This window comes from Triticum dicoccoides, chromosome 6A (genome assembly GCF_002162155.2).
Source record: "Triticum dicoccoides isolate Atlit2015 ecotype Zavitan chromosome 6A, WEW_v2.0, whole genome shotgun sequence".
Lineage (NCBI taxonomy): Eukaryota > Viridiplantae > Streptophyta > Magnoliopsida > Poales > Poaceae > Triticum > Triticum dicoccoides.
In genome coordinates, this window is record NC_041390.1 from 615738800 (window position 1) to 615764859 (window position 26060).

General features: G+C 46.5%; 1 protein-coding gene across 1 annotated transcript; it reads right to left on the reverse strand.

Annotated features, from left to right (window-relative positions):
• Window positions 1–8954: 8954 nt before the first annotated feature.
• Window positions 8955–11907, reverse strand: LOC119318503 (haloacid dehalogenase-like hydrolase domain-containing protein At2g33255). Its single transcript, XM_037593073.1, has 5 exons — window positions 11463–11907; window positions 11341–11383; window positions 10322–10382; window positions 9683–9817; window positions 8955–9338 (listed from the first exon to the last, which is right to left on the reverse strand). Exons 1-5 carry the CDS (start codon window positions 11854–11856, stop codon window positions 9150–9152), a joined length of 822 nt encoding a protein of 273 aa, XP_037448970.1. The 5' UTR covers window positions 11857–11907; the 3' UTR covers window positions 8955–9149.
• Between the last annotated feature and the right edge of the window lie 14153 nt (window positions 11908–26060).

Consider the following 26060-nt stretch of genomic DNA (forward strand, 5'->3'; position numbering starts at 1 on the left):
ATCAACTAACCTGGACATTGCTTTGAAGAGCTGAACTGGCATCATAGGCCGCTTGGCTGGCTTCCCGGACCACCTTCACCTGCTCCATCATGATCCCCGCCTGACGTATAGCCTCTTTAGCAGCACCCACTTGGTCCTCTAGGACGTGGTGTGTGGCAAAAAGGGAGGGCGGATCAGCAGTCGACGTGAAGGACGAACACTCGTCAGCGGCACAGCGAAGGACATAGAAGTCCGAGTGGTATTACCACCCTCCTGAACTACTGCCTCAGGCGCTCGTGTAGTTTGTGGTGTCTTGCCAGTTGACGCCTTCCTATTCTTCCTCGCCCTCAGCGGCACTTCGTCATCATCATCAGGAAGATCAATGACATGAGGAGGAGCTATAAGAAAAATCCAAAAAGTTAAAGACGAAAATCCAATTGACCAGAGGAGACCGTCAATCAACTAAGAGTGAAACATCAGAAACTATACCAAGGTTGGAGGTAACAGCGTCTTCCATTTCCTGGTCATCGTTCTTGGCAGAGATCTCGGAGGTAGCAGCACTGCAGATTTCAGAAACCAGTCGGTTTAGTCAATGATTCGACCAAGAGTCCGTCCATGTTCAACAAAAAAAGCAAGTTCTGCTGTTACCCGGAAATGGTGGGAACGGTCATCTTCATCTTGGGCAGGGCCTTCGGCGGCTTTGACGACGCCGCTCGCGGATGCTTTGGCGCTTTTTCAGTCGACGCTGGGGAAGACGTCCGAGGGCGTTTTGACGACTGCCCAACAAGCATAGTCACCTTGCCTCGTTCACGCGCAGGGTCGTGTGTGAGCTTGGATCGCCTTTCCGTGCGGGGAGGATCGACTTCTTCATCCTCCTCCTCTCCACTGGAGTCATCGTCATCATCCTCCTCCCCTTCACCGTTAGATTGCCACTCTTCCCCACTTTCGCCTCCGCTCGCTTCCCCCTCCTCGGCCTGCTCTTGCGCCCCGTTGGGCATCGAGTACATATCAGTAATGGTCTGGAAGACAACAAACAAAACAAAAGTCAGTCGACTGTTTTTAAGCAAACAGAATGAAGAAAGCAAGGTCACAGTCAAAGATGCAGAATTGGACCTGGTCTACTTCATACGTCTGGTCGAGTGGAGAAATCCTCCTGGCTCCTCGGGGGTTGTCCTTGTTCCCTGTGATACTTGACAGCCACCCTTCCAACGTCGCATCGTCGACCTCCTCCGGATGAATCCGAGTGGTGTCATCGAGACCCGAATACATCCACATCAGATGGTCACGAGCTTGGAGCGGTTGGATGCGCCTCCGGAGGAAGACCTCTAACAAATCCATGCCAGTCACCCCGTCGCGGACGAGCTGAACCACTCGACCGACCAGCACTTTGACTTGCGCCTTTTCTTCCGGTGTCACTCTCAGAGAGGAAGGGTTTTCTGCTCGGTTCAGGGAGAAAGGGGGAAGGCCCGTCGCCTGTCCTGGAGTCGCCTGGTCTTTGCAGTAGAACTAGGTCGACTGCCACCCGTGGACTGACTCGGGAAGAGTCATAGCTGGAAAAGAACTTTTGTTTCTCATTCGGATCCCAAGACCCCTGAACATCTGAATCACTTGCGTCCTTTCGTCACTCGACTTGGCTTTCTTAACCGACTGAGAACGGCAAGTGAAAATGTGCTTGAAGAGGCCCCAATGGGGACGGTAACCCAAGAAATTCTTGCACAAAGATACAAAGGCAGCAAGATACACGATGGAATTTGGAGTAAAGTGATGGAGCTGTGCTCCGAAAAAGTTCAAGAAGCTCCGGAAGAAAGAATGAGGGGGCAGAGAAAATCCGCGGTCGACGTGAGTGGTGAGGAGGATGCACTCACCCTCGCGAGGCTGAGGTTCGATCTCATTCCCCGGGAGACGCGCAGATTCATGGGGAATGAATCCCCCATCGATCAGATCATCGATGTCATCTTGCTGAATCGCCGAAGGCATCCAATCGCCCTGGATCCAGTCCTTCGGCAGAGCGGACCTCGAAGAAGATCCGCCCCGACCGGACTCCTCGCCTTCGCCTGTGCCGTTGCTTTCTTCGCACACTCCAGGGCCGCCGTCTTCTCCTTCACCATCGCCGCGGACAAAGCTCGAACAGGCTGGCAGCGCTGAGACGAGAGCAGAGGTGGCGGAAGAATTCGAGAGGAAGGGGAAAAGTGAAGGCGCACTGTTCAAAAGCCCTAGGCCGGCAGCTTATATGGGGTCGCTTCCGAGTGACTGACCTGTAGGTCCAGGAGGCCCTGTCAAATCCCGCAACAGTCACGCACGCGATACGTGGCAAAAAAGGTGGCGCGGAGATCGAGGAGGCTCCGTTCTATCCCATCCGATTACTGCGGCCTCCCCCGTCCCGCGCGCTTCCCAAAATTCGAATCCCGCGAAATCCGCGGGCAGCAGAACAACTCGTCAGATGGAGGATCTCCTCCACGCAACCACTCGGGAATCTACAAGTAAAGAAATTCAGTCGACTAAAGAAAATTGTGAATGGATCAAGGCGACCGGAAAAGAAGTTGGTAACGACGCCCAGGTTCATTGATCCAAAACGAGATATACTCATGACACGAAGGGTGGGTCGGAAGGATGCTCAACTCCTTCCCCACTCAAACCTCAATCCATTCGGGGGCTAATGATGAAGCTATGTATCTAGGGTAGGGTCATGGACCTGTCCAAACTACCCTACCCAAGGACATCCCTAGAAGAAATCACCTTTCAGTCGACTTGGAGGTGTTCCACTCGACAGACTCGAAGACACTCGACCAAGAATCAACCACTCGACGAAGATCCAACCACTCGACGACCAGGAGATCTAAAGTCACTCCGCACGCTAACGGTCGGTCATTGAGTAGCTTTTATGGTCATCATAGCACTTTATTAGGGGCATTACCAGTAACGCCCGACCTTAATGTACTTAAATCCCTGCATAACTGAGGACCGGAGGGGCCTGGCGAACTCTATATAAGCCACCCGCCTCCTCAGTGTAAAGGGTTCGCACACCTGTAATTCATACACACATAATCCAGTCCACCACCTCCGGACTCCGAGACGTAGGGCTATTACTTCCTCCGAGAAGGGCCTGAACTCGTAAATCCCGTGTGCTTACAACTACTCCATAGCTAGGATCTTGCCTCTCCATTCCTACCCCCTACATTACTGTTAGACTTAGAACCACGACACTAACCTTCTCGGGCCACTGCTCCGGCTTTTTTTTGGCATCTGAGATTCAATTGGGCCTACTAGCCTATTGGGACTATACTACGATCCCATCCAATGCAAAAGGTGGAGAGTCCTGAAAACACTGGACGCTCGCGACCCTCTCTTTCGCTCGCAGCCTCGCGTGGCGGCGCTACTATGTTTGACCGACGTGGTTGCCGACCGATGTGGGCGCTCGGATTGCAACGGCAACTGCTTGCACCAATGCGACGGACCCGGTCCGTTTGGTTGCACGGACACGAGCTGCATGACAGGATTGGGTGTGGCGGTGAACACAGCCGCGAAGTTCAATCGTGAAAGATGATTTGATTGAGAGGTTAATCAGCCATCAATGCCAATCGATGCTCCTGGTAGGTCAGTTTCATCGCATATTTATATTAATGCCAATTGATTGATTGAGAGGTTAATCGTGTCTCACATTCATGCGGGCCTATAAAATCCCAACCTTGCCTCTCCACTCTGCTCATTTTCGCAAACTATTCTTTAGCACAGAAGCGATAGGTGATGCTTAGGTCTGCAGCCGTTCCAAGGGGCGGTTTGGTTTCTGCCCATATCAGCCACACCAAATCGTTGGCGCTGTTGGCGAGCGATTCTTTAAAAAAAAATCAGTTGGCGAGTGATTCTGGCGCCCTCATTTCTACCAACAGATTGGCGTAAAAGGAGAGGAAAGCTGAGGCGGGTTGGCATGCCTGATTGGCGTAGTATTTGGTTCCTATTCAAAAACGCCCACCTCAAGGCTAGTCAACGACCAATTTTTTGGTCGGGCATGTGAGACTCTAAACTAAGCAGGACTCGGCGACGTCTGTGTTGTAAGGTCAACTCCATCGCACGAATCCAAACGGACGTCTGTTTTGTTTGGTTTCTGTCCGTTTGGGTAGGGCAATGGGGTCATGTTCAGTCCTGTCCTGAGATGCGGTGGCCGTGCGCTCAATGCGCTCGCATCCTATCCGTGTACTTTTTCTATGCAAGCCCTTAAACTTTTTTTCATCAGTCATTCTTGATACATGGAAATACATCACCAAATTTTGACTAGAAAAGTAAGACCAAAGAAAACAAAAACCACAAGAATACATTTTAGAAAATATCCAACTTCCATAACTGCTCATGTAAGTTGGATTAGTGCCTTCTCGATGCATTCATTGTTGATCTGCGGAGGAGCCGCCTCCATCTTGCGTGTTTCTTTTTTCTTCGAGTCTAAAAAAATAGAGGTGCCTCCTCGCATCTAGTCTCTTATCTAGCCTCTAATCTAGCAACAAATGCATTTGTCTCATCTACAACCTCTATGCTAGCTAAAAGTGCATGAATATCTACTAAATTGCACTCTATCAATATATCGATGTACTCTTCTTTCCAATGCCAAAACTTGCATCAATTCTACACAACAAACTTTGAAGTTAACACAACTAGTCAAATCTAGAGCACAAACCGAAGCTAAAAAAGCACATACCCCATCGTTTAAGCATTTGATGAACACCCATCCGGGATGTTCCGGCGTTGTAGACATGCGGCGAACGACCTTCTTTACGCAGTGGTCGCACTTAATGAGCGGCAACGGTGCGCCGACGAGCTTTTGGGCTAGCACCGAGTCCGGCCGACCGCCATTCGTGTATCTGTCGGCGGACCACCGACGGTGTAGATCCGAGCGGCTAGAGGAGGAGCCACTGACTGCATGTGGCCTTGCGGCCCTGCCATGGCCTTCCAGCCCGGTCCCCGCCCAGTCCATGGCGTGGCGCGGCCTCCCACAGCCGGGCGAGCTCAAGACCGACCGGATCCGGTCCAAATTCGGCCGGCGGGTGCGCAAAACAGGTGGCCGTGGTTGGGTAGCTCGGGGGCGCCGAGGGGAAGGAGCTGGGCGAGCGCGTGTTCGAGCTGCACAGCTACAATGGCAGCAGCGGCGGCGGCGACGACGAGGGAAGAGTGGGGAAGAATGGAGAAGAATGGGGGGCGTGCGGCTGGAGGGAGGAAGGGGGTGGATAGAAAAAGGCGCCCCTGTACCACCAACGGGCGGGCCAGGGGAGGACACGCGCAGACGGCCCGCGCGTCCGCGTGCTGTCCGTTTCACCCCAAAAGTTGTGCAAACTTAGGCCGGGGATGGGTCGAAAGCGGACAGAAAACGGACAAAAGTCCGTTTGCGCCCGCGCGTTGGCCGTCTGGTTCGTCCGTTTTACCCCAAAAGCACGCGCGCGGACAAAATGGGGTCGTGCAGTGTAGTTGGCCTAATTTGTTGTCAATGGAGTTGGAGTTAAACAATCCTCGGCGCCGACTAATGAAGCCTTTTTTTAGGGGGCAAAGAAGCCTTTTGGATATGAGTGCATGTGGGAGACCAACATAAATTTCAGTGGTGTCGTGGAGGAGGCATGGCAAGCCGATGCACCTGCGACGTCGGTGGGCGGTCCTTTTTAGTAGAAGCAATTCTTTCTTGCAAAGAACCTATTTCTGCACAATCTTCGGTTCTCGGTCCTTATCCCGCTGGGGTCAGCTCACGTTTGGTTCTATACGACAGGAGCTAAGAGCATCTTCGCTCGTTCGGTCCTCAGGCGAACCAGGTGATTGTGGTTTGGCTGTTCGGCCAGCGCTTTTTTAGCCCTGAGGGCGATCTAGTTTCAAGTCACGCTTCCAGGTTTGGCCTTAAGACACATATAATTTCAAACATGACATTTCTTGCTACCCAAAAAAACGCCACAAGTTCGGCGATCAATGCCACAAAGTTTGGCGATCACCACGCCACAGTTTGGCAATCAATCATACTCGAAAGTTCGGCGTTCAAAAGGAAGGACGCGTAGGCAATGCATCAAACGGCAGCGTGCTCCTCCGGCGTCAGACTGGCGGGAGTCGGCGTGCTCGGGCTGGTCGTCGTCGGCGCGGCTTCTGTGCTGGGCGTCGTGGAGGCATCATCACTGCGGCGACGTCGTGAAGCTGGCCGGCGACCCGACGCTCTGCTGGCTCCAGGCAGCTTGTGGGCCGTGGCCGCCGGGTGGATTCATCATCCCCGCGCGAGACGCCGACTCTGCCCGCTCCGCCGCCGCCGCCCTGTCTCGGGCCCTCTTGGCGTTGAGCCTATTCTGCCGGTTGGTGGTGACAGCCTCCCGGCGCTGAACCTCCGCCTTCCAGTCGGTGTTTGACATGCCGGGTGGTTTTGACGGCGGCGCCCTCGGCTTTCTCTGCTTCGGCTAGGTGGCATCGACATCGGCAACGGCGCGAGGGGCCGTATACTTCTTCGGCGGCATGGCGAGATGCCGGCCAAATGGCGGGGAGAGGGAGGAGAATGGCGGGAGAAGAGAGCGGAACGGGGGAATGAAGGGATAATGGAGGGGAAAAGCAGGGGATCGGCGGGAAAAAGTGCCTTCACTCGCCGACAGAGCAGACCCACAAGCCTTTTTGCTTCAGCTGGCGCCCCCAGGCGGCCCCGGGGGGCTTGGGTTCGCCTCGGGTTCGCCGGCTGTTATTTCGGCCCAAACCGGCGATAAACAAGGTCCTGGGGGCGCGACTGGGCTATTTTTTTGACGCCGGCGCTAAAAAATGGCCTGGGGAGGGGGGAGCGGCCTGTTGGGGGCGCGGCTGAAAATGCCCTAAGAAACCTACGTCACATGATACAGCTGCTGTACATAGAGGAGATCATGATGAGGCAGAGAGGTGCTGCATCCAATGGCTGACCGAGGGGGCTGGTAACACTGCTTTTTTTCAGAAAAAATAACAAGTGCTTGGCGTGCAAAGAACAAGATCAAGCAGCTAGAGAAAACTGATGGTACTTCTGTTACTGATCAAAGCAGAGATGGTGCAGATGACTAATGAGTTTTATTCAAACTTGTACACTTCAGAAGGAACTATTGGGATGGAGGTATCCCACATACCTTCGAGAGTGGACGGGGCGAGAAATGCACGTCCAAATAAGGAATATATCAAAGAAGAGGTTAAAGAGGCCCTGTTTCAAATGTTTCCTACTAAGGTTGCGTTACCAGATGGGGTCTTGGATGCCCCATTACGGTTAACTTTATTACAATCTATGAGTGCTTGCATTATATAAAAACAAAAAGGGTCAATAGCAACAGATTATTTGCTTTAAAGCTGGATATGACAAAGGTGTATGATAGACTGGAATGACCTTACTTGAAGGCATAAACTGGGTGTTAGCCCACGTTTCACCGAAACTGTTATGTGCGTATCTTCAGTTTCTTATTCGGTGCTTTTTAATGGTGGTGGTTTCAATGCTTTCAGGCCATCTAGGGGAGTACGGCAGAGGGACCCTATTTCCCCATACCTTTTACTTCTAGCGGCAGAAGGGCTTTCATGCTTGCTCAAAACTCATGTTGATGGAGTTTGGGGCATAACAGTGGCACCAACTACACCAGAAGTAAATCACCTCCTGTTTGTTGATGACAATCTCTTGTTTTTTAAAGCAACCAGTGTCAGTGCTGTACGAATCAAGGATCTATTGAGGAGGTATTGTGATGCGTCCGGACAAAGACTCAATGTTGATAAGTGCTCTATTTATTTTAGCAAGGGTGTGCATGAAAACTTGCGGGCTAATGTAATGAATATTCTTGTAGTCCAGAATGAGTCACTTTCAGATAAGTACTTGGGCCTTCCCACGGATGTGAGGAAATCGAAAAAGGGATGTTTTAGGACGCCGTTAACTGCCACACGTGTGGTATATTCAACATGTGCCCACACACGGTGTGTGGTGTGCGCAGGAGGCAGCCCACACGGACTGTGTATGGACGGACATCAGAATTGCCCACACGTGTGGGCGCGGCTACTTCGTGGCACACGCCAACAAGTACTATTCATCTTCACCCGTGCGTGTGGCACGAAGCAAAAATGCCCACACATCCTGGCGCAGCTACGTTAGGTACTCCGCGGGATGACGATTTAGTTGCCATCCCGGTTGGCAGATGTAGTTATCTGGGATGGCAAGTGTAGTTGTAAAAGTATGGCAACTCTATCTGTTTTGGTTAACTATAGTTGCCATGTCTAATTTATGGTAGTTGCCGTGTGTAACCAAACCGTAGTTGCCGTGTGTGATAAACTACTTGTCACATATGGTCAAACAGTAGTTGCCATGTGTGTTTACCTAGTTGCCACGTGTGGTCCAATCATAGTTGCCATCTATTGTTAATCACAGTTGTCATGTCTGTTTATCTGGTTGCCACGTACGCGCAACTGCAATTGCCGTCTAGCAAAAATTCACAGTTGCCATGTGTGTGTACTGAGTTGCCAAGTTCGCGTAACTGCAGTTGCCATTCACAACGTAGGAGTGTCGTGTGGGGCGAAAAGCAGTTCGCCCACACGCGCATGACCTAGGTGGTGGCTGTGTGGGTAGAAACTAGTTTGCCCACACAGCGCAGCTGGCAAATGGCGTGGTGCGGGCGTGTGGGCAAACTCTCCAACGCCCACACACCAGCCCCATCCTACGTGGCACAGAAAATCAACCTTTTCGTGCCAAGATTCGTGCAAAAGACACTGGACAACGATCCAAGCGTGTGGCCGAGTTGGGGAACGCCCACACGTGTGGGTGTTAGAGTTTCCGATGTTTTATAGATACTTATAGACAGAATCTGAAAACATGTGCAAGGGTGGATGGAAAAATTCTTACCAGCGGTCGACAAGGTTTAAAGGCGTACCTGCGATGCCTTAGAAATCTACACAATCACAACCATCTATGGTTTTCTTTCGACAGAAACTATACTCTACTACTAAATTCCAGTCACCGGCTATATATGGTCATTAGGTATTCATGACAGGCGAATTTCACGGCCATAATTCCTCGGAGCATGATGCATCCGTAATTGACACCATGCTTGAAGCTGCATCACAGTCAGAACTGAAAACAAATTTCTTTCTAGCAGTCATATTTTTGGAGGGTATGGATAAACTGATCGATACAGCTCGACATATACCAATATTACATTGAAGGTGTAGGACGTTTCCTGTCATATTCTACTCTCGGCGACAGACACTGGAGCCAAATCGAAATGCTCCTGCAGCACCGACAGTACTTGGGGGAGTGAAGACACCATGAAGTCAGGCTTAACATCTTCAGGCAAAGAATCGTGGGGGGCGTATCGCCCTGTTTCGTCAAGTAGGCAAGTGAATGCTCCTGCTCTCTTTCCACAAACGATCTGCGCAAGGTTTTCAAAGGCAAGGCAAATGAATCAGTACACACGCACAAGCTATCGGAAAAGTTTAAGATTCACAAAAACTGTCCTGAACTCCGGCTTATGTAAGTAGTAGAATCAAGGAGCATTTAGCGAAAGCAGCACAGGCACAATTCCTTTTGATTCATGGGTATGATGGAAGTATGAAACTATAACTTACTGTGGAGCTTTCAAATTTTGAACTCATAATATCTACACTAATTTAGGAATCCTGATAGTATGCCTTGATAACTCGAACCATGGCACAAAGTGAACTGTATAGGAATCATTCATACGCTGAGCTACATAATGGGATGAAAAATGCTTACGTCATCCTTGAGGCTGTCACCAACCATGATCACCTCGGTTGGTGGAATGTCCCAAGTGGAGCAAATATGAAGCAATGGAGCTGGATCTGGCTTATAGGGACGGAATTCTCTGCTTAATGCAGGCACAAATGTCATCTGCATAAGTTTCAGATGTGCGAGATTAGCATATTGAAGATGATTGCAATATCACAGATCCTGGAAAGTTATTTCACTTCACCATACCAATATATGACTAGCAAAAAATCAAGTCGGTTGAGCATAAAGTAAACCATGAATATTAAAAGATATATATTATGCAGAGTTACAACATAACCTCATAATTTGCCTAGATAACAACATTCAGCCTTTCTACATAACACAAGGATTGGGGAGATCGACATGAAGGTATGTTCAGAAAGGTGCAAGAAACTATTCCCTCCGTCCCATAATGTAAGATGTCTTTTGACACTACACTAGTGTCAAAATACGTCTTATATTATGGGATAGAGGGAGTAGTTGCAGAAGATTACCAAAATAAACACAGATTTGGGTTGAGTGTCGCAAGGTATATCACAGTAATATACATGAGCAAGAACAATGGATATCATCCTGAAAGTATAACCACGAGATGAACAGAATGAGTTTAGTGCAACAACTTACACCAAACCTTTGGTGAAACAAATCAACTGCGCCCTTCACATTGCGGGTGATTAAACCCCTCCTGTGTAATACCAATGGTAATTATCAATAACAAAAACATAAATATCTCTAATCTAATAAAGTAACTACATACAGATGCCACTAATAATTGCAGTTATTTCTGTACCATTAGTCTGGCAGATTTCTACAATAAGAAACAGATGCTACACATGAACTCAATGGCACATGTCAAAAAAAGTAACAGTGTCTGTTATATACTTATATACAAGTAAACAACAAACTAGTAAGCAACATCCAAATCTGATGCGTAGCTCACAATTTTTTTTAAAGAAAGCAACCGCCTCTGTTATATACAAGTAAACAACAAACTAGTAAGGCACCTGCTGCTAGAGTGCTTCTTCCTGATCACTAGGACTGTTGGCATTAAGAAGTCAGTTGGAGATTCATAATTAGTGATCTAATTCACAACCCAATTAAGAATAAAAATGCATGATTTTCTGACACGATAATTTATGGCTCCAGAGAGTTTAAGTTCCCACTACAGGATGTATGGGAATTCCTTGGAATAACATGATTTCATCAAAAAGTTGACAGAGCAAGACGTACTGATCATCAGAAGTAATGTTTCTAAATGAGGTATAATGTTGTGCGAACATATAACTGCATATTTAATCGTGGATTTGCAATAGCATGGGTTTGCATATCAAATTTCGATTTTCGATCAATCCAATCTATATAGCCTACAAGGCATTCTTCCTATCATCCGAAAACAACCTCTCTAACTTCCTGAAATGTTAGTCCGTACATCAATCGACAGACAGTTCACTATTAATACAGCAAAGTCCCAAATCATAGCATGAACAAACTTTTAAGCAACTGCATGGTAGTGATACTACCAGGTGCAAATGGTATTACACCTGCACCAAATCAATTCTGAAAACAAAGTGCAATTGAGCACATAGTGAACTGTACAACTAACTGAACTGAATTGAGCTACATTTTGGGGCAAAGAATCCCACCTGATCTGCCTCGCGTCGAGGAACCCGCAGAGCTCCGCGGCCCCTGCAAACCACAAGCACCGTCACACGCCGATAAGGGAATCAGAATCCGACGCGAGGGGGGCCGACCGGGAGGGGCTCACCGGGCATGATCTGGAGGCGGTCGAGGCCGTCGCGCTCGAACCGGGCGATGGCCTCGTAGGCGCGGCGCTGCTCGTCGGGGCCCCAGGCCTCGATGCAGTGGAGGATGTCGACGGCGCCCCCGCCGGCCTCGCGCGCCGCGGCGTAGGCCGCCTCCCCGCCGAGCACCTCGCGGTACATGGCCGGGAAGTCGATGACGGGCACCGTCAGGGTCCCGTCCATGTCGAACACCACGCCCCGCAGCGGGCCCCTGCGGCGGGCGGGCGCGGAGGAGGAGGAGGACATGGAGACGGCGGCGGGCGGGCGGGGAGCGAGGCGGCGGCGTGGGAGGAGGAGGAGGGGGCGGGGGCCGCCGGCGAGGAGGCGGTGCGCGGGGAGCAGGCGGGGGAGGAGCATGCGTGGCGCGGTCTCCGGCCGGCCGCGTCTGTCTGTGGCGTGCGCGCGCGCGTGCCGGCGGCTGGGCGTGTGGTGGGTGGGAGTCGGAGCCCGCGCGTGTGGCTCTGATCCTGGATTACGCGCCGCATTTTTCTCCAACAGGGTTACGTCTTCCGGCGTGGATCACGCACAGCTATTGCAGGCATCTAACTGCTTTACGTCTTCCAGTATGGGTCACGCACAGGTATATCATCATTCGCTAATGGAAACCACCTCAATGATCTTGATCTTAAGCTTGTAAGACTGGTTCTGCACAGGGGTTGAAAATATGTGTTTAAGCGCAAAGTGTGCATACCAATGAAAGTAACATCAAGATTTTCACAGTACCATAGAATCATTAGGTTCTACACCAGCCAAGGCATTGATATTTTCAAAGCTAGGATTCTGCAATTCAATTCCGTTAGGTACATTCCTGATTCTATACAATTACAACATGTCATAATTACCTAGTGCACAAAGCATCAGAGAGATCAGAATGAAATATTATAACATGAATGCAGTCGGGAATGTGTTCTCGAAAGCCGTTGCACCTGAACATTTTGGAGACATTTTGTTTAGGTGGTTTGCGCAAATTTCAATGAACAAACGAAGTCTGAACACATGTTGGCCAATATTTATACATGTGTACGGGTCCACCATTACTCCAACAAACAATATCAGAATGGGTTTCCTTTTTAGACCAGTCATGCACAAAATCTCGCCCAAAGAGTAACAATTGCATGTTTTCTTTACAATTCATTATCGAGTTATTTCGTGCGATGAAACTACTTGTAAAATGTATGATGCCATGATCTCAATAAAAATACACACTCTCCATCTATGATGGAAATTTGGTGTCTTGGTTCTCCAGCAGCACCGGTAGGGGGCAAAAGGTTGGCAACAACAGTAACCAAACCAACTACATCTATAAATTCAGAAAAATGCAAGAGTTTCAGAGTAGGACAGAGCAAACTGGTAAGGAAGTTGAATTTCACAAATTAAAATTAATGCAAACTAACCTGACATAATTAAGCATAATTGATCAAATATGTTTTTCAAGCTTGAAAAGCAGAAGCACATTAGAAGCAAATCATAGGAAAGCCCGATGGCCGAGGATTTATAAGAATCACGTTGGTTCTGCTGACAAAAGGTTATATAATGTGATATGCTGCTTTGTACTTTTCTCTTGCCTGTATTATCAAATGTCGTTCAATCTTGTACACCGCCCCCCCACCCCTCGGGATTCTGTCTCTGAACTTGCTCATCTTGTATTTTCGTATTAGGCCCTCTGCTCTTTCTCCCTAAGAAAGAAAATCAATGGCATTATCTGTCATTTTTAACTAAGGTACTAAGCAACACAAATCTAATTACAAAAAATAGCTGCTCTAACCTTTCGGTCAACCATAACAAAGTTTAGACTGTACAATATGGAGGGATTAGTGCTCCAATGCTCCCATATTATTCTCATTGGAACGATAAACATTAAGCCGTACATATTTCTTGCTAAATCTTTTTAGCAAAGCACCTTCCATCACAACACTATGAGGGTATCTAGGATGCATTACAACAATTGTTAGTATCAATATGGAACTATAATAGATTGAACTCATGATAAAATCTTTCCTGCAAAAAAAGAAATCATGATAAAATTGTAAAATGGCAAAGATAAAAGAGTGGAATAGAAATAAAAAATTATGGGCTAAATTCATCATAATTAGAAACAACAACGAAGGAAAAGAAGAAAATAAAAAGGATTAAGCATGTGGGATAGATTGGTAGAAAAAGACCATCGCTCGTCCCCGACCGCCACTCATAAGGAAGACAATCAATAAATAAATCATACTCCGACTTCATCACATAACGGTTCACCATACGTGCATACTACGGGAATCACAAGCTTCAACACAAGTATTTCTCAAATTCACAACTACTCAACTAGCACAACTTTAATATCACCATCTTTATATCTCAAAACAATTATCAAGTATCAAACTTCTCATAGTATTCAACACACTCATAAGAAAGTTTTATTATTAATCTTGTATACCAAGCATATTAAGACTTTAAGCAAATTACCATACTATTTAGGACTCTCAAAATAATCTAAGTGAAGCATGAGAGATCAATGGTTTCTATAAAACAAATCCACCACCGTGCTCTAAAATATATAAGTGGAGTACTAGAGCAAAACTACATAACTCAAAAGATATAAGCGAAGCACATAGAATATTTTAACAAATTCCAAATCATGTATGGCTCTCTCAAAAGGTGTGTACAGCAAGGATGATTGTGGTAAACTAACAAATAAAGACTCAAATCGTACAAGACGCTCCAAGCAAAACACATATTATGTGGTGAATAAAAATATAGCTCCAAGTAAAGTTACCGATAGAAGTAGACGAAAGAGGGGATGCCTTTCTTGGCATACCCAAACTTTGGCTTTTAGGTGTCCTTAGATTATCTTGGGGGTGCCATGGGCATCCCCAAGCTTAGGCTCTTGCCACTCCTTGTTCCATAATCCATCAAATCTTTACCCAAAACTTGAAAACTTCACAACACAAAACTTAAAGTAGAAAATCTCGTGAGCTCCGTTAGCGAAAGAAAATAAAAGACCACTTCAAGGTACTATAATGAACTCATTCTTTATTTATATTGGTGTTAAACCTACTGTATTCCAACTTCTCTATGGTTTATAAAATATTTTACTAGCCATAGATTCATCAAAATAAGCAAAAAAACACACGAAAAAGAGAATCTGTCAAAAACAGAACAGTATGTAGTAATCTGTAGCTAGCGCAAGATCTGGAACCCCAAAAATTCTAAAATAAATTGCTGGACGTGAGGAATTTATCTATTAATCATCTGCAAAAATAATTAACTAAGTATCACTTTCCAAATAAAAATGACAGCAGTTCTCGTGAGCGCTAAAGTTTCTGTTTTTACAGCAAGTTCAACAAGACTTTCCCCAAGTCTTTCCAACGGTTCTACTTGGCACAAACACTAATTAAACACAAAAAATACAACCAAAACATAGGCTACATAATTTATTTATTACTAAACAGGAGCAAAAAGGAAGGAATAAAAATAAAATTGGGTTGCCTCCCAACAAGCGCTATTGTTTAACGCCCTTAGCTAGACATAAGAAGCAAGAATAGATCTAGGTATTGCATAATAGTAAGATAGATTATTAAAACTCATTTCATATTCTCTACGTTCAACACCAAGTTTTCTTTGAGGCGAGCAAAAGTAATCAAAAGGGCTAAATTTATTGGGACAAAAGTCTCCAAGATCAACCTTGGGAGGTATAGGTTCCTCCTTCGGTCCCTCATGTTGCACAACCAATTCATCATTATAAGCATTCTTTTGACATAACTTTGTGAGCCTATATTCAAGAGAATATCCCAATTCATTATTTCGAATAGCCAAATCATCATTAAGTTCAGAAATTCTATCAACTAAAACATTGGTAGGCATCCTTTTTCTAAGATTTTCACTGAAAGCAACATAGTCTAGAGATTGAAAACGCATTATTTCTTATTGATCAAAGAGGATGGCCTCTATGGGAGGACGGCAAGCGTCCACCCTATAATGCGCAAAGATTTCTTTGGCCTCTTTTATTATGAATCGAAACTCATGAGCCAAAAAGATAGTAACGACACGCTTAACAGAAGAATGCTCAATATTAGAAAATTCTAGGAAAATCCTTTGTATGGAAGGATGCATGTGCATGAATTGCCTTTCAAGTTCGACTATAAGCATGGCAATAGCGTCCGCAAGACTACTAGTTCTATGAATAATAGAACTACCCATAGAGGGCAAAGCACCGGCACAAGTAAAGAAATCTTGAATAACTCCTTTTCCAATAATATTACCACTACCAACACGGAATCTTTTTATATGTGAGATAGTGGGTTCTTTAGTAGGAGCATCAAAATTATTATCGACAATAGTATCCCCAATTTCAGACATAGAGGCAGAAGGTAAAGAACTAGCCATAACGACAAGTAACCAAACTAACACACAAGCAAGCAAAAAGCAAGCGGACAAAAGAGGCAAAAAGAGAAGGAGAGGGAGGATAGAGAGAGAGAGGGCAAATAAAACGGCAAGGGTGAAGTGGGGGGAGAGGAAAACGAGAGGCAAATGGCAAATAATATAATGCGGGAGATAAGGGTATGTGATGGGTACTTGGTATGTTGACTTTTGCGTAGACCTCCCCGGCAACGGCGCCAGAAATCCTTCTTGCTACCTCTTTTAGCACTGCGTTGGTTTTCCCCGAAGAGGAAGGGATGATGCAGCAAAGTAGCGTAAGTATTTCCCTCAGTTTTTGAGAACCAAGGTATCAATCCAGTAGGAGGCTACGCGCGAGTCCCTCGTACCTGCACAAAACAAATAAATCCTCGCAACCTACGCAAATAGGGGTTGTCAATCCCTATAAGGCCACTTACGAGAGTGAGATCTGATAGATATGATAAGATAATTTTTTTGATATTTTTATGATAAAGATGCAAAGTAAATAAAGGCAAGGTAAATAGCAAAGTAAATAACTAAGTAGTAGGAGGTTGATATGATAAAGATAGACCCGCGGGCCATAGGTTTCACTAGTGGCTTCTCTCGAGAGCATAAGTATTCTACGGTGGGTGAATAAATTACTGTTGAGCAACTGACAGAATTGAGCATAGTTATGAGAATATCTAGGTATGATCATGTATATAGGCATCACGTCCGAGACAAGTAGACCGACTCCTGCCTGCATCTACTACTATTACTCCACTCATCGACCGCTATCCAGCATGCATCTAGAGTATTAAGTTAAAAAACAAAGTAACGCCTTAAGCAAGATGACATGATGTAAAGGGATGGACTCATGCAATATGAAGAAACCCCCCTCTTGTTATCCTCGATGGCAACAATACAATGTGCCTTGCTGCCCTTACTGTCACCGGGAAAGGACACAGTAAGATTGAACCCAAAGCTAAGCACTTCTCCCATTGCAAGAAAGATCAATCTAGTAGGCCAAACCAAACTAATAATTCGAAGAGGCTTGCAAAGATAACCAATCATACATAAAAGAATTCAGAGAAGATTCAAATAGTATTCATAGATAGACTTGATCATAAACCCACAATTCATCGGTCTCAACAAACACACCGCGAAAAGAAGATTACATCGAATAGATCTCCACTAGAGAGGGGAAGAACATTGTATTGAGATCCAAAAAGAGAGAAGAAGCCATCTAGCTACTAACTATGGACCCGTAGGTCTGAAGTAAACTACTCATACTTCAACGGAGAGGCTATGGTGTTGATGTAGAAGCCCTTCGTGATCGATGCCCCCTCCGGCGGAGCTCCGGAACAGGCCCCAAGATGGGATCTCGTGGATACAGAAAGTTACGGCGGTGGAATTAGGGTTTTGGCTCCATATCTAATCGTTTGGGGGTACGTGGGTATATATAGGAGGAAGAAGTACGTCGGTGGAGCAACAGGGGGCCCATGAGGGTGGAGGGCGCGCCTGGGGGGTAGGCGCACCCCCTACCCCGTGGCCTCCTGTTACGTGGCTTGACGTAGGGTCCAAGTCTCCTGAGTTGTATTCGATGAGAAAATCACATTCCCGAAGGTTTCATTCCATTTGGACTCCATTTGATATTCCTTTTCTTCGAAACCCTAAAACAGGAAAAAAACAATTATGGGTTGGGCCTCCGGTTAATAGGTTAGTCCCAAAAATAATATAAAAGTGGATAATAAAGACCAATAATGTCCAAAATAGTAGATAATATAGCATGGAGCAATCAAAAATTATAGATACGTTGGAGACGTATCAGCCATCTCTGCATGACACTTCTTCAACTTGGAAACGTGAAATACATCATGAACTCCTGACAGTCCTTCGGGTAACTCCAACTTGTAGGCAACCTCTTCCATGCGTTCCAAGACTCGGTATGGTCCTACAAATCTCGGGGCTAACTTTCCCTTAACTCCAAAATGCTTAACTCCTCGCAGAGGTGACACTCGCAGATATGCTCTATCTCCAATTTCATAGACTAGCTCCTTGCGTTTTGAATCTGCATAACTCTTCTGCCTGGACTGAGCTACCTTCAGTCTATCTCGAATCAGCTTAACCTTCTCTTCTGACTCTTTAATCAAATCCGGTCCGAACAACTGACGGTCTCCAACTTCATCCCACATCATACAGGGCTTCGAATGGTGCCATCTTCAAACTGGCCTGATAGCTGTTGTTGTATGAGAACTCCGCGTAGGGAAAGTTTTCATCCCAACTAGATCCATAATCTAGCGCACAAGCTCTCAACATGTCATCCAGAATCTGATTTACTCTCTCGGTCTGTCCATCTGTCTGCGGGTGAAAAGTTGTACTGAATTCTAATATGGTTCCCAAAGTCTGGTGCAACTGATGCCAAAACTTTGAAGTAAACTGTGTTCCTCTATCTGATATGATGGTCCTCGAAACTCCGTGCAGACATACGATCATGGTCATGTATATCTTGTCCAACTTCGCACTTGTACAGGTGGTTTTCACTGGGATAAAGTGAGCTACTTTGGTCAAGAAATCCACTACTACTCAGATAGAATCATATCCCGATCGGATCCTGGGTAATTCGGTGATGAAATCCATGCCAAGCTTATCCCACTTCCATTCGGGTATCGGCAAAGGCTGCGGTAATCCTGCTCGCTTCTGATGTTCTGCCTTCACTCTCTGACATACATCACATACAGCTACATACTCGGCAATATCCTTCTTCATTCCAGTCCACCAGAAACGCTCCTTAAAATCCAAATACATCTTTGTGTTTCCGGGGTGTATCGAGTATGGCGAGTCATGAGCTTCCTGAAGTATCAACTTCCTGATCTCGGCATTGTTGGGCATAAATATATGGTTCTCAAACCACAAGGTGTCGTGCTCATCCTCATGAAAACCTTTGGCTTTGCCTTCAGCCATCTTCTCCATTATCTCGGCAATTTCCTTGTCGTCTTTCTGAGCTTCTCGAATCTTTCCCAATAATGTCGACTGAACTTCCAATGTTGTAAAAAAACCTCTAGGAACAATCTCCAAACGGAGTTCCCTAAGATCTTCTGCTAACTCCTTTGGCAATCCTTGACTTAAGAAGGTATTGGCATAACTTTTCCGGTTCAAAGCGTCTGCTACGACATTGGCCTTGCCTGGGTGGTAATGCAGCTTCATGTCATAATCCTTTATGAGCTCCAACCATCTCCTTTGCCTGAGATTCAACTCCTTGTGAGTAAAAATGTACTTCAAACTCTTGTGATCCATGTACACATCACATCGGTTTCCAATAAGAAAGTGTCTCAAGGTTTTGAGTGCATGCACTACAGCTGCTAACTCCAAATCATGCGTGGCATAATTCAACTCATGCGGTCGAAGTTGTCGTGAGGCGTACGAAACAACTCTTCCGTCTTGCATAAGTACACTTCCAAGTCCTAAGCGAGAGGCGTCGCAATGCACTTGGAAATCCTTACGTATATCTGGCAGAATCATCACTGGGGCCGTAGTTAGACGTTTCTTCAACTCCTGGAAACTCGCTTCACATTCTTCAGTCCAATAGAACTTGGTGTCCTTCTTCAACAATGTCATCATATAGGCTTCACAATCTTAGAAAAATTCTCAATGAATCTCCGATAGTATCCCGCGAGTCCAAGAAAACTGCGGATCTCTCCAACTGAGGTGGGTGCCAACCACTCAATGACTGATTGAACCTTGGTAGGATCTATTGATATACCTTCTCCTGATATAACATGTCCAAGAAATCCAACTTCCTTCAACCAAAACTCACATTTGCTGAACTTGGCATACAACTGATGCTCCCCGAGCTTCTCGAGAACTAAACGCAAATGCTCCTTGTGTTCCTCTTCATCCTTTGAGTATACCAAGATATCATCAATGAACACCACAACAAACTTGTCCAAGAACTCCATAAACACCTTATTCATCATGCTCATGAAATAGGCAGGGGCATTAGTCAATCCAAATGACATAACCGTGTACTCATATAGCCCGTACCCTGTGGTAAAAAATGTTTTAGGTATATCCTTCTCTCGAATCTTCAGCTGGTGGTATCCTGATCGTAGATCGATCTTCGAAAACACTTTAGCTCCTTGCAGCTGGTCAAATAAATCATTAATCATCGGCAGCGGGTACTTGTTCTTGATCGCCACTTCATTCAACGCACGATAATCAACAACCATCCTCAATGATCCATTCTTATTTTCAACCAAGAGCACTGGGGCTCCCCAAGGTGATGAACTCCGTCGAATGTAACCTTTCTCCAATAACTCCTTAATCTGTTTCTTGATCTCCTCCAGATCATTCGCGGTCATCCGGTATGGTCTCTTCGATATAGTCCTGGTGCCTGGCAACAGCTCTATCAAAAACTCGTTGTCTCGATCTGGCGGCATGCCTGGTAGCTTCTCTAGAAATACATCCGGATAATCCTTCACTACAGGCACTTCCTCCTGAACAACTCCTGGGAGGGAATTTACTTAGGTTCTCCTTGGCGCATGCCTAGATACATACTTGATCATTTTTCCCTCCGGGGTGGTAAGTAGAATTGACTTACTAGCGCAATCCATGTTTCCCCTATACATCGATAGCCAATCCATGCCTAGAATCACATCCAAACCTTGTGACTCCAGAATTATCAAGTCGGATGGGAAAACATGATTACCTATGGTTAATGGCATCTGAAAACATCCACTGCTTGCCATATACTCAGCTCCGGGTGAGGTTACTAACATAGGTGTCCTAAGAACTTTAGTGGGAAACTTATACTTATCCACAAATCCCCTTGATATGTATGAATGCGATGCGCCAGTATAAAAAGAACGATTGCAGTAAATGACTTAACTAAAAACTTACCGATAACTGCATCTGGCTGCTCTTCTACCTCCTCCACGTTCACGTGGTTCACTTGTCCTTTGTTAAATGGATTGGGCTCTTCCCAGAGTTCCCATTACCATTTCCGTTCTTCGCTTCAGGACACTCAGTGGCATAGTGTCCAGTCTTCCCGCACTTGAAACAAGTAACGTGGCATAGGTCCCTCTTGGCGGGTGTGGCTGGATTGGAACGGTTCTGACTGGTGCTTGCTCCATTCCCATTCCCATTCTTTAGGCCATTATTATTATGAGAACCTCCTCCATTGTGAGTGTGGCCTCCATGGTTATGTGTAAGTCCTCCTGAGTTCGGGGTAAAACAAGGCTTCTGCTGAGCTCCTGAATTATACTTCCCTTGTCCATACTTCCTCTTGCGGCTCTCTATCTGCTGCTGCTTTCCTTCGATCATGAGAGCTTTATCTACCAACTCCTGGTACTTGTTAAATATTGCCACCATTAACTGCATACTCATCTCATCATTCAGCCCTTCCATAAACTTCTCCTGCTTCGCGGCATCTGTGGCCACATCATCTGGGGCATAGCGAGATAACTTACTAAACTCATCCACGTACTGCCCCACAATACGATTCCCCTGGCTTAAGTTGCGAAACTCACGCTTCTTCATGCACATAGCTCCAGTTGAGACATGGGTGGTGCGGAATGCTTGCTGAAACTGCTCCCAAGTGACATTGTCTATAGGAAAAGTGGCTGTTTAATTCTCCCACCATGAGGCTGCTGGTCCATCCAATTGGTGTGCGGCAAAACGCACCTTCTCAGCATCTATGCAACCTGCGGTGGTCAACTCTCTTCCAATCCTGTGCAGCCAATCATCAGCAACTATTGGCTCGGTGCTACTGGAAAACACCGGCGACTGCAACCTCAGAAAACGGGCTAAGTTGTCAACTGGAGGTGGTGGCGGTGGGTTGTTATTGTTTTTGTTGCCTTGGTTCTGAACTAACAACTGCATCAAGGCATTCTGCTGCTGGATCAACTGAGTGAGCTCCGGTGGGAAGACAAATCCAGTATCACATCTCAGAGGTATCTGATGGGTTTAGCGGGAAGAGATTAGAATAGAATTAGGTCTAGTGAGAAAGCACTACCCATATGCACATGAGACAATCACAATCATAACATATCACTCAATCAATCAAGCAAGGGCATACAATCAATAACTATTGTTACAGTGCTCAGCCTATACTATATACATGGGGGAAAATACTACTTGTTCATATGGTGGTCTACTAGAAATTTTGATCGGTGGAAGACTCCATGATATCTGCTCCAGCTTCGTCTTCATAATCATCATCACTACCATCGGGGTCGGAGTCGGTGTCGTCGATGATGATGTAGTCTTCAGAACGAATCTCCTTAGGTTCGTCGTCTTCTCCTCCTAGCGCGGGGTCTCCCATGAAAACTCCTAGCTTCCTTGTCAGGTTGTCAGTCATCTCCACTAGTATCATAATTTCCTCCTCATATCCATCGTGTGTAGACTTAAGATCCTCTTCTAGCTCTGTGATCCTGGTCATTGCCTTCTTCAAATCTATCATGCTTGTGCACATCTGGTTCTCCTGGTGATGTATGTGATGGTTTAACTCCTGGATGAATGCTGCAATAGACCTGTCTTTCCTGGTACTGATCATCTCCCATTGCTCATCTTGTTGGAAATATGCCCTAGAGGCAATAATAAAAGTATTATTATATTTCATTGTTCATGATAATTGTCTTTTATTCATGCTGTAACTGTATTATCCGGAAATCGTAATACACGTGTGAATACATAGACCACAATACGTCCCTAGTGAGCCTCTAGTTGACTAGCTCGTTGTGATCAACAGATAGTCATGGTTTCCTGGCTATGGACATTGGATGTCGTTGATAACGGGATCACATCATTAGGAGAATGATGTGATGGACAAGACCCAATCCTAAGCATAGCACAAAGATCGTGTAGTTCGTTTGCTAGAGCTTTGCCAATGTCAAGTATCTCTTCCTTCGACCATGAGATCGTGTAACTCCTGGATACCGTAGGAGTGCTTTGGGTGTATCAAATGTCACAACGTAACTGGGTGACTATAAAGGTGCACTACAGGTATCTCCGAAAGTGTCTATTGGGTTGACACGGATCGAGACTGGGATTTGTCACTCCGTATGACGGAGAGGTATCTCTGGGCCCACTCGGTAATGCATCATCATAATGAGCTCAAGGTGACCAAGGTGTTGGCCACGGGATCATGCATTACGGTACGAGTAAAGTGACTTGCCGGTAACGAGACTGAACAAGGTATTGGGATACCGACGATCGAGTCTCGGGCAAGTAACGTACCGATTGACAAAGGGAATTGTATACAGGGTTTGATCGAATCCTCGACATCGTGGTTCAACCGATGAAATCATCGAGGAGCATGTGGGAGCCAACATGGGTATCCAGACCCCGCTGTTGGTTATTGACCGGAGAGTGGTCTCGGTCATGTCTGCATGTCTCCCGAACCCGTAGGGTCTACACACTTAAGGTTCGGTGACGCTAGGGTTATTAGGAAGACTAGTATGTGACTACCGAATGTTGTTCGGAGTCCCGGATGAGATCCAGGACGTCACGAGGAGTTCCGGAATGGTCCGGAGGTGAAGTTTTATATATGGGAAGTTGTCATATGGACACCGGAAAGTTTCGGGGGCTTATCGGTATTGTACCGGGGCCACCGGAGGGGTTCCGGGGGTCCACCGGGAGGGACCACCCCTCCCGGAGGGCCACATGGGCCGCAAAGGGGAAGGAGCCAGCCCCTGGAGGGCTGGGCGCGCCCCCCACCTTGGGCCCATGTGCCTAGGGTTGGGGGGGAAACCCTAAGGGGGGGCGCCCCCTTGCTTGGGGGGCAAGCCCCCCTCCCTGGCCGCCGCCCCCCCTCTAGATCCCATCTAGAGGGGCCGACCTCCCTTGCCCCTTCCCCTATAAATAGAGGGGTGAGGGGAGGGCAGCAGCACCACAAGCCAAGGCGCAGCCCCTCCCCTCCCCAACACCTCTCCTCTTCCGTACATGCTTGGCGAAGCTCTGACGGAGTACTACTGCACCAACTGCACCACGCCGTCGTGCTGCCATTGGAGCTGCCTTACTCAACCTCTCCTTCCTCCTTGCTGGATCAAGACGGAGGAGACGTCGTCCGTCCCGTACGTGTGTTGAACGCGGAGGTGCTGTCCGTTCAGCACTTGGTCATCGGTGATCCGAATCACGTTCGAGTACGACTCCATCATCACCATCCCCTTGCAAGCTTCCGCACGTGATCTACAAGTGGTATGTAGATGCAAACTCACTCCCTTGACTCGTTGCTTAGATGAACTCATAGATGGATCTTGGTGAAACCGTAGGAAAAATTTTAATTTTCTGCAACGTTCCCCAACAGTGGCATCATGAGCTAGGTCTATGCGTAGTTCTCTTTGCACGAGTAGAACACAATTTTGTTGTGGGCGTGGATCTTGTCAACTTGCTTGCCTCTACTAGTCTTTTCTTGCTTTAGCGGTATTGTGGGATGAAGCGGCCCGGACCAACCTTACACATACGCTTACGTGAGACCGATTCCACCGATTAACATGCACTAGTTGCATAAGGTGGCTGGCGGGTGTCTGTCTCTCCCACTTTAGTTGGAGCGGATTCGATGAAAAGGGCCCTTATGAAGGGTAAATAAAAGTTGACAAAATCACGTTGTGGTTATTCGTAGGTAAGAAAACGTTCTTGCTAGAACCCAATTGCAGCCACGTAAAAGATGCAACAACAATTAAAGGACGTCTAACTTGTTTTTGCAGCGATTGATCATGTGATGTGATATGGCCAGAAGTTGTGATGAATGATGAATTGTGATGTATGTGATCATGTTCTTGTAATAGGATTCACGACTTGCATGTCGATGAGTATGACAACCGGCAGGAGCCATAGGAGTTGTCTTTATTTTTGTATGACCTGCGTGTCATTGAAGAACGCCATGTAACTTACTTTACTTTATTGCTAAACGCGTTAGCCATAGAAGTAGAAGTAGTCGTTGGCGTGACAACTTCATGAAGACACGATGATGGAGATCATGATGATGGAGATCATGGTGTCAAGCCGGTGACAAGATGATCATGGAGCCCCGAAGATAGAGATCAATGGAGCTATATGATATTGGCCATATCATGTCACAACTATATAATTGCATGTGATGTTTATTATGTTTGTGCATCTTGTTTACTTAGGACGACGGTAGTAAATAAGATGATCCCTTACAAAAATTTCAAGAAGTGTTCTCCCCTAACTGTGCACCATTGCTACAGTTCGTCGCTTCTAAGCACCACGTGATGATCGGGTGTGATGGATTCTTACGTTCACATACAACGGGTGTAAGACAGCTTTACACAGCGAAAACACTTAGGGTTAACTTGACGAGCCTAGCATGTACAGACATGGCCTTGGAACACGGAGACCGAAAGGTCGAACACGAGTCGTATGGAAGATACGATCAACATGAGAATGTTCACCGACGATGACTAGTCCGTCTCACGTGATGATCGGACATGGCCTAGTCGACTCGGATCGTGTAACACTTAGATGACTAGAGGGATGTCTAATCTGAGTGGGAGTTCATAATTTGATTAGAACTTAATTATCATGAACTTAGTCTAAAACCTTTGCAAATATGTCTTGTAGATCAAATGGCCAACGCTCATGTCAACATGAACTTCAACGCGTTCCTAGAGAAAACCAAGCTGAAAGATGATGGCAGCAACTATACGGACTGGGTCCGGAACCTGAGGATCATCCTCATAGCTGCCAGGAAACAATATGTCCTAGAAGGACCGCTAGGTGACGCTCCCGTCCCAGAGAACCAAGACATTATGAATGCTTGGCAAACTCGTGCTGATGATTACTCCCTCGTTCAGTGCGGCATGCTTTACAGCTTAGAACCGGGGCTCCAAAAGCGTTTTGAGCATCACGGAGCATATGAGATGTTCGAAAAGCTGAAACTAGTTTTCCAAGCTCATGCCCGGGTCGAGAGATATGATGTCTCTGACAAGTTCTACAGTTGTAAGATGGAGGAAAACAGTTCTGTCAGTGAGCACATACTCAAGATGTCTGGGTTGCACAACCGTATGACCCAGCTGAATATTAACCTCCCTGATGAGGCGGTCATTGACAGAATCCTCCAGTCGCTCCCACCAAGCTACAAGAGCTTTGTGATGAACTACAACATGCAGGGGATGGTGAAGACCATTCCTGAAGTGTTCTCGATGCTGAAGTCAGCAGAGGCTAAAATCAAGAAAGAA

Excerpts from the sequence above, each read along its gene's own strand:
- LOC119318503 (XM_037593073.1), bottom strand. The coding sequence starts at position 11,856 with ATGCTCCTCCCCCGCCTGCTCCCCGCGCACCGCCTCCTCGCCGGCGGC. Across the intron at positions 11,384-11,462 it reads CCGCCTCCAGATCATGCCCG|GGGCCGCGGAGCTCTGCGGG; the intron begins GTGAGCCCCTCC and ends TGTGGTTTGCAG. Across the intron at positions 9,818-10,321 it reads TGTTTCACCAAAGGTTTGGT|ATGACATTTGTGCCTGCATT; the intron begins GTAAGTTGTTGC and ends AAACTTATGCAG.